This window comes from Cervus canadensis, chromosome 16 (assembly GCF_019320065.1).
Source record: "Cervus canadensis isolate Bull #8, Minnesota chromosome 16, ASM1932006v1, whole genome shotgun sequence".
Taxonomy (NCBI): Eukaryota; Metazoa; Chordata; class Mammalia; order Artiodactyla; family Cervidae; genus Cervus; species Cervus canadensis.
The window spans coordinates 14,793,319-14,802,414 of record NC_057401.1 but is presented as its reverse complement, the minus strand read 5'-3'; the positions used below and the strand labels follow the sequence as shown (position 1 = coordinate 14,802,414).

At 47.0% G+C, this 9,096-nt stretch overlaps 2 protein-coding genes across 2 annotated transcripts in view; one reads left to right on the top strand and one right to left on the bottom strand.

The window, feature by feature from the left end:
• Positions 1 to 4,875: 4,875 nt before the first annotated feature.
• RNF180 (ring finger protein 180) overlaps positions 4,876 to 9,096 on the top strand; it is a 451,691-nt gene continuing 447,470 nt past the window's right edge. Inside the window, exon 1 of the mRNA XM_043489052.1 lies at positions 4,876 to 4,930. The gene's annotated coding sequence lies outside the window, so the exon portion shown is untranslated. The remainder of the gene's footprint in view (positions 4,931 to 9,096) is intronic.
• Positions 5,739 to 7,492, bottom strand: HTR1A (5-hydroxytryptamine receptor 1A). The gene has a single exon (XM_043489056.1). The coding sequence runs from the start codon at positions 7,076 to 7,078 to the stop codon at positions 5,810 to 5,812; it is 1,269 nt and encodes a 422-aa protein (XP_043344991.1). The 5' UTR covers positions 7,079 to 7,492; the 3' UTR covers positions 5,739 to 5,809.

Here is a 9,096-nt window from a genome sequence, read left to right as displayed (position 1 = left end):
AATAAGCTAATTAATTAACAAAAGATTAGATGATCTATAAAACAAACAAGCAAAAAAACCTCGTCAGCATCTTCAGCTCCCTTCTTCTTCACATCTAGGCACCAAGTCTTGCCAGTTCTCTCTCTGACGTATTTTTCAGTCTTACCAGCATCCCACATTCAGGCATTTATTGTTTCAAACCTGCATCATTGAAATTACCTCCAAACAGTACATATCTGCTTTCATTGATAGTGGTCCCCATGAATGAAAACCATAAGTCTAGTTTTCAGCCTGGTGTTATGATGATTCCATACAGGATCTCAAGCATTAATGTATGTACCCATTAGTGTGTGACTCTTCTGCTTTGGCTAAAATGGTCTAATTAGTATTTCCAGAAGGATTTGCTATCTCAAATTTATATGTTTCTTATGTGTGAAATTTGCTCAGCCATGTCCAACTCTTTATGACCCCATGGATCCTCTATCTATGGAATTCTCCAGGTAAGAATACTAGAGTGGGTCGCCATTCCCTTTTCCAGGGGATCTTCCTGGTGAGGGATCAAACCTGGGTCTCCTTCACTGCAGCAGATTTTTTACCATCCGAACCACCATGGCTACCCACTTCAAAATTTGAGGGGCTTCCCTTGTGCAGTAAAGACAGTAAAGAATCTGCCTGCCATCAGGAGACCTGGGTGTGATCCCTGAGTCAGGAATACCCGCTGGAGAAGGGAATAACTACCCACTGAAGTATTCTTGCCTGAAGAAATCCATGCACAGAGGAACCTGGTGGGCTATAGTCCATAGGGTTGCAAAGAGTTGGACATGACTAAGTGACTAACACTTCCACCTTATATGTGAAAACCACTGGACAAAATCACAAACATTACGTAAATGTGAGTCATTATCTTGTACCTACCCCTGGTCGCCCTATTGTCACTCTTTAATGGTTTGATGAGTTTCTTCTTATTCAAGCGCTCTGCCTCTTACTCTGCTCAGAACATTCTTCCTCTTATCTAGCTACCCTAATCCCCAGTCCTTTGGCTTTAGATTCATCTTCTCTCTCTTCCCAGACTCTTCATGTTGTTATAACGCATGGGAAGTTTTGAGTCTGCATCTTTCTTTAGAATCACTACCTTCATAATCAATCCAGACTGATGCATGTAAGGAATCCAGATAAAAATTTCATTCCAGGCCCCCACTTGATAGAGGGAATTGGGCTATCTTTGTCACCTCATGAAAAATATCTGCCTTTTTCTATAACTCCTCATGTGCTCAGAGCTCAATCCTGGATGTTCTACACAGTTTTCTTTACCCAATCTTCCCTACCATCCCCCAGCCCACAATGATCATTGTCCTCCAAATTCTTATAACCACACCTGTGTTTAGATGATACCTATATTCTGCTGAGTGTTTACTGATTAGCCCTAGCAGTATATTCTTGAATACCCAAGTAGGTTGAAAATGCCTTCAGGGTGTCTATAGCAGTTTATATTATAGTCCCATATTTCAACATTATCCAAAAGAGCCTGACATGCGACAGCTGCTAATTGTTTATCGGGGCTTGTTAGTCGCACTGAAAGTGACTGATAACAACACTCTTTCTTAATTGGAGTGTTGATACAGGCTCAAGAAGCCCTGTAGAAAACAGAAAGCCACTGTCTCCTTGGAGGAAAAGATGCCAGAGCATAAAGCAAAGGCCAAGAAGGGCGATATCTATAATCTAGAAGACAAATGTACCAAATGCATCATTTTACTCAAGGTCAGGAATGTGTTTATGTAATACTTTTCAAATGAAAAACTCCGTACAGTTCTTGTTATCTCGATTCTTATCTTGACTTTTCATTATCAGGAGAATATGTATGTACATACATTGCCTAAATTAGGCTTCACAGTGTCCTCTTCTGTGGCCATAATAGCTCTGACTTTGTTTGCCCCTTGAGGCTTACTTGGGTTTAACTTTGCCCTACAACCATCATTCTGACACCAGAAAACAGTGAAATTAACAAATATAACATGGGAAACAAGAGGCCTCACTGATGATTCCACAGGGAAAAGAGAGCATTTGAATCAATCTTAATGTAGTAATAGATCTTCCATAAAAAACCCCACTATCAAGTGAGACCCAGCCAGAAAGGAAAATGCCCCTTCACTTTCAATTAAGTGACGAACCTCAAAACAATGTGTTGCTTCATTTGAAACCAGGGAGGCTATTTTCTTCCAGCTGGACATTGTGGAGAAGACAGGGAAGGGGGCTCATCACCGTCAACTGCGCTAAAAAGGCAACACAGGCCCCCGGCGCTTTTTTAAAATCTGCATTTCTCTTCTGCAAGTCCCCCACCCTGTCCATATTAATTAGACAGACGTCTAAATCTTCTCTGTAGATGTCAGTCAGGGAAAATGCATGGTTTCAAGGTTAAAAGATGAAATGTCACCTTCTCTTTCCAGAGACAGGAATTTTTAAAAAAGAAATCACTCATCTAGCATGAGTTTCTGTGCTAAAATGAAATTTATTTCTCTAAGTGTCAGATCCCTGATGTGTATAGCAGGATCTTCTCCTGATAACAGTATTTTTTTTTTAACTTCAACTTTAAAATTATACAAATAAATACAAGCAGACAGTGATTATGATTAAAATAAAGATGTATATGTTACTGATATCAGTTTATTGTAGCATTACCATTATTAAAGTCCTTTATTGTCACAGGGAAGGGTGAAGGGCAATTTTGATGCATATATACTTTACCTTAATACAATACTTTAAAAGAAAAAAAAAAAGCATCAGGGGCTCTTGCAGCTCTTTTGCACTTATTCCTCAAATCTCTCTATTGTTTTGGCAATTACACTCTAATTAGATGCTTCTTCCCCAATTGTGTGTAAATCCTTCAAGGCAGGAAGAACAAAGGTCCCAAAGCCATTGACATAGTCCCTCAAAAGATACAAATAAATAGAACTCTCAAGACTTCAAATGCTGATCAAGGTAAAATTTAGATGAGCAATACGGGACTTGAATTATTTTATCTAGAGAATTTGTCCTTAAAATATAGGAAGACATACAGCAAAGTTTGGTTTTTCATATAGCTCTACTTAAACCATTGTGAGAAAAAAAAATTTGAATTTTCAAATAAATAAGTGATGGACTGGAGAAATCTCTCTCATTTTATCCACCATAGCCCCTTTTAAGCATTATTTATGCCAAGCTTCCCTGGCAGGTTCAGTGGTTAGGATTTCCCCTCCCAGTGCTGGGGGTGTGTGTTTGACCTCTGGTGGTAAAGCTAAGAATCCCACATGCCTCTAGCTCCCCCAAAACAAAACATAAAACAGAAGCAATAATGTAACAAAGTCAATAAAGACTTAAAAAATGGACCACATCAAAAAAAAAAAAAAAACACCTTAAAAAAAGAAAAGCATTACTTATGCATAGAAAAATCATCCACTGAGTTCCCAGAACGCTTATAGGTTTCTCTCTTTTAAGGGGATGTGATGCTTACTCTTGGTTTAGGTCTGAGAAAAAGATACCAAAGGGAGGTTTTGTTCAGTTTGACGAATAAATGGGCTACAAGTGATAGAGCTGTCTTTTCACATTCTTCATTTTAACATAAGTGAACTTTTTTCATTTGCAACTTTTTTTAACACAGTTCTAAAAACAGCCCAAGGAATCATTCCAAAGGTAAGCATGAACAGAGAAGGGAGTAAGAATCATTAACTTTGTGCAATTATTGGAAAAGAAACCCGTCATTCATCAGAAAGTTAGAGGCTAGCTCTAATTATAACAAACTTCTTGATCCTGGTCACATGGATGGAAACTTACATTCAAATGGAGCTGAAAAACTTCCCTTCTGGGGGCAGTAAAGAAAACCGGTTTTTCAGCAGGAGTGGCAAGGCTGAAAGAAGGACTTTTTAAGAAGAAAGCTTGGAGTGCTCCATACATTAAAATGACGAGGCCGGTTTCTGGGCAAACCTGTGTTGCAGGACAGTCGGGGCAAGGAGCCGTGTACAGGAGTCCCCTGGACTCCGCAGAGAAAGCACCCCTAGTGAGTCCCTTATTGTTGTTCAGTCGCCAAGCCGTGCCCTACTCTTTGCGACCCCATGGACTGCAGCATGCCAGGCTTCCCTGTCCTTCACCATCTCCCAGAGTTTTCTCAGACTTCTGCCCATTGAGTTAATGATGCTATCTAACCAACTAATCCTCTACCGCCCTAGGGCCTCTATGTAACATAAGCACTTCTGAGGTCACAGATAGTGCTAAACCTGTGGGGGCCCATTCTACTGAAAGTCCTGATTTCCCTTTTGGAAACAAAATCTTGGTAACCAAGTGTCCTGGACATTCTGCAGAACAAATCTTGTTCAGTGTCAGGGTGCGAAATAGATCTATTTTCCTTTCGGAAAAGGAGGAGGGAGTGAATTAGGAGGAAAAAAATCTGCTTCCATTGGATAAACTTCTCCTTTCAGGTTCCAAGGGGAGGGCCAGCCAGAGCTCGGGCCCACCCGGACAATGGCACCCTTGGGACTTGCTAGTTTTTCTAGTCCCTAGAGCTGCTCTGGAAGCTGTGGCTTCCATTAACTTCATCTGTTGGGCGTCCCTGGGGGCTCAGACGGTAAGAATCCTCCTCCAGTGTAGGAGACCTGGGTTTGATCCCTGCGTCGGGAAGATGCCCTGGAGAAGGGAATGGCAATCCACTCCAGTATTCTTGCCAGGAAAATCCCACTTATAGAGGAGCCTGGCGGGCTACAGTCCATGAGGTCCGAAAAACCGGACTGAGCGACCAAGCCCACACACCCTCGCTTGAGTAAGTCCTGGGGCGTAGGCGGGATGGCTCCAGTTGGGATTAGTTTTCAGTGCACCCGCCCAGCACAAACCAGACCTCAGACAGCCGCGAAGGTGCGCGGATCCTCGGCCCTCGGCGCCCCCGCTGGGCTCACGCAACGTGGCCGGCGGGCGCCACCCACAGTAGGTAAGTGGAGATACCAGCTCGTACAGACGCGCGGGCAACCTGTACGAACAAGTCCGCTCTCCCTTCCCAATGAATGTCAGTTTCTTTGGTGAGAGCTGACACCAAGGCAGGCAAGGATAAATTCGTTCCGCTCTCCCTCGCTCTCTCCCTCTGGCCCAGCCTTGTACTTACTGGTCCATTCAGACAACCTCTAGCCACTTGTTTTGAATCCAAGAAAACAAAGCATGAGGCTGTTTTCGGGAGAGTTACTCTGGGAGCGCACGCCAGCAGACGGAGACTCCCCGGGACACCTTAGGTATCAGGAAAAGCAGACCCTCCCAGCTTTTCCAACTAGCAAATCAGTGCATTAGGACTGGCGAGGGCATAAAGGGAAGATGGGAAAGGAAGGATGAGAAGACGGGGCGGGGGTGGGTTTACTGGGAAATGAAGCAAAGTCCTGAACATTAAGTTCAAGTTGTAGCAGTTGATCGCGTGGGAGCCTTTTATGGGCGCAGCGGCTGGGTGTACAGGTTCTTTTTCGTGTGGATTTTTCTTTTGCCTTTAACGGCTGAAACTTAAAGTTCCGCCGCGAAGATTTGGAGGCAGAAGAAGCAGGAGGCAATTGCTGGAATCAAACTGATTCTGAAGCCAGTTTGAGCCAAAGTCGCCTCTCACAGAGCGCAGGGGTTTCTCTCTTGCCTGGAGGCTAGAGCCTCTTTACGCAGAGCGCCCTCCTTCCCCGCTGGGGATTGTGGTTTGGGAGAGGCTTGGGAGGATGAAGGTCTGGAAGCAGCGCGCCGAGCAGCTGTGAATGTCAGAGGGAAAGTAGCAAAGGTTTTGATTCCAAGGACTAGGGGAGGCAGAATGAATGGGGTGGGCCTACTCGCCGCTACTCCATCATCATCGGCGGCAGAACTTGCACTTGATGATCTTCTTAAACGCGTTTTGGAAGTCCTTGTTGAAGTAGGCGTAAATGACAGGGTTAAGCAGAGAGTTGGAATAGCCCAGCCAGTTGATTATGGCCCCCAACAGAGTAGGCATGTGGCAGCTGCTTTCGCAGAAGGGCAGGACTAGGGCCACGATGAAGAAGGGCAACCAGCAGAGGATGAAGGTGCCCATGATGATGCCCAGAGTCTTCACCGTCTTCCTCTCGCGGGCCAGGGCCATCTTGCGCTTGGCCTCGGCGTTGCGCTCATTCTTCTTCTCGAAGGAGGCGGGGACGTAGGGGACAGCACCGGCTTCGCTGGGCAGCGGAAGGTGCTCTTTGGAGTTGCCCACCCGGTGCACTTCAATCACCTCCAGGGCGGCGCCTTCTTCGCCCTGCCTCACGGCTCCATTGGCGCACGGAGCCCCTGTTACCTTGTTCTCCGTGCCCTGCCTCCAGTCTCTGCTATCCGACTCACCACTCACGCTCTTTCTGGGCTGCGGGGCCGGCGACGCCGCAAGGCGGTGGTTGGCTGCCTTCTTGTCCACCTTCTTGACTGTCTTGCGGATGCGGAATCGCGCGGCTCGAAAGATGCGCCCGTAGAGAACCAGCATGAGCAGCAGAGGGATGTAGAACGCGCCGAAGGTGGAGTAAATAGTGTAGCCGTGGTCCTTGCTGATGGTGCACGCGTCCGGGTCCGAGCGGTCTTCCGGGGTGCGCCAGCCCAGCATGGGCGGGATGGAGATGAGGAAGCCAATGAGCCAGGTGAGCGAGATGAGCGCGGCTGCGCGCCGGGGCGTCCTCTTGTTCACGTAGTCGATGGGGTCGGTGATGGCCCAGTATCTATCCAGCGCGATAGCGCACAGGTGCAGAATGGACGAGGTGCAGCACAGCACGTCGAGGGCGATGAACAGGTCACAGGTGACCTGTCCCAGAGTCCACTTGTTGAGCACCTGGTACAACGCGGCCATGGGCAGCACCAGCACCGACACCATGAGGTCGGTGATGGCCAGCGAGCCTATGAGATAGTTCGCCACGTTCTGCAGGGAGCGCTCCAGGGCGATGGCCGCCACTACGCACGCATTGCCCAGCACCGCGCAGAAGATGAGCGTGCCCAGCACTAGAGAGGTGATTACTTGATAGCTGAAGGTCACGTCGGAGATGCCAGTAGTGTTGCCGCGTGTCCCGAAGGGACCCTGGGACGACGTGGTGTTATTGCCCTGTCCGGGGCCGAGCACATCCATGCTTGCGCGCCGGCAGGGGAGGGGGAGGGGAGAAAGAGCGGCTCCAGGTTCCCCCTCGCCCCTCCCCCTGGGGTCTCCAGCCGCGGTTTCCTGGGGCGTTTCAGCCGGGAGAGGACGCGGGGACTCAGGCAGGAAGTTCTTACTGCTCAGCCGAAAGCGTCTCGCAGAAGCAGCTAGCTTCTAGGCGCTCCCTGGGCTCTCGCAGTGCAGCGCGCTCAGAGACTCCAGCTGGGAAATAAATTGGCTGGAGAAACAGCTCCGGGATCTCCGGGCGGCGGAAAGGTGGCTGGAACGTCTGTCTCTTGCTGTCCATTACACTTTGCCGCTGCCTAACTGGCTGCCATACCACTCGGAGTCTCCCCCCCAGCAAAGAGTCTCCAGTCTTAGAAGTATCTGGAATAGAGAAATACCGGCTTCCACAGTCACTCTGCAACCCTCCTCTTCCTTGCTTCTCCCCCTCCTCTCCTACTCTTCCCTCCACTCTCTTCTCTTCTCTTAACCCTCGTCCGTCTCCCTCTTTCTCCCACTAGTCATCCCCTCCGTCTCCTTTTCTCACTCTCCTTTATCTCTCCGGTGTTGCTCCGACAGCCAGGCTCCCTCCCTCCTACGCTAACCCTCCGCTCCTAACACTTCCCCAACCCTGAGTGCCTCTTTCCCCCGGTTCCCCGCCCTGCTCTCCCCCTAGCTCTGCCTCTTTGCGTTCAAGTCCCTTTTGGTCGACCGAGACTCAGAACTCACTTCCACACACCCGATCTGCCGATCAGACCAACATTACAAAAAATAACTCCGCCTCCCACCCAGCCAAACTCGAGAGAGAGAGAGAGGGAGAGAAATCTAACCACATACATTGCTTCGTATTTGTCAAATTCTTTAGTAGACTCAGCATCACTGAGTGGCAATAGGACAAGAAAAGAGGAGGCATAAGGAGCCTGAATGGGGACGTGGACAGTCCTGGGTCAGTCTGTAAATTATTACTAATAGATGGAAGGAAGATGGAGTGTGTCTTCGCTTTTTATAAATCACCCCCGTTTGTCATCTCACAGTCCAGCTCGACTCCTTTGCCTCTGACTCTTTTTTTCTAACCTCGAGGAATTGGGTGAGAAAGCAATTAAAAAGGACACGTCAAAGGAGAGGTGAAAAACTGCATTTCAAAGTGAAGAAAAACCAATTCGGGATGTATTCTACACACAGACACACACACACACACTTGCCTTTCCATTCAGTTCAGTTCAGTCGCTCAGTCGTATCTGACTCTTTGCGACCCGGTGGACTGCGGCACGCCAGGCTTCCCTGTCCATTACCAAATTCCAGAGCTTGCCTTTCCATTACCATTGCCTTTTTAATTTCAGTAAACATTGTCATCTTCCACAGCTTTGTGCCGAGTAAATTTAGGGGAGAGAATTTTTTTTTTATTTTGTGTTATAAATGAGGTTGGGCATTTTTTAATGGCCTTTTGCTTTTCCTACCGGTTTTCGGGCCTTTATGGAGAACTTGGTGGCAGTCCTGGTCGCTGGTTGCAGAGTTCTTTTGGGCGCAGAAACTGTGTTCAGTACCTGGGACAGCTCTAGGCAATAAGGACTTATGTCGCCACCTACCGGCAAATGCTTTAGAGCGCCATTTAGAAACCCTTGTCTTGCAGAAAATAGCGTGTATTGAGGAAATTCCACTTCAATAAAGAAAGACGGTTATTAAAAGAAAAGTAACTTTGAGTTTTCTATTTTATTCAGATATTTCTTTTAGTATCGTCTTTTGCTTTTAATCCTCTATATCAAGTCCATTATGTTTTCTGGCTTTTTTGGAAAGCCTGCAATATCATTCATCTGCAATTTTAATAGACCTAGGCAAACACCTTGACTTGTGTTGATTTTGTGCTAACATATGCTGAACTTTGGAACTCATACATTTGCACATATTCATCAATGGGGAAAAGCATTATTGGATTTTCCAAATGGGGATGACTTAACATAGAAGATAAAAAGACTGCTATGTGTTGGTTATCTAAGCTGTTCCTTTACCAA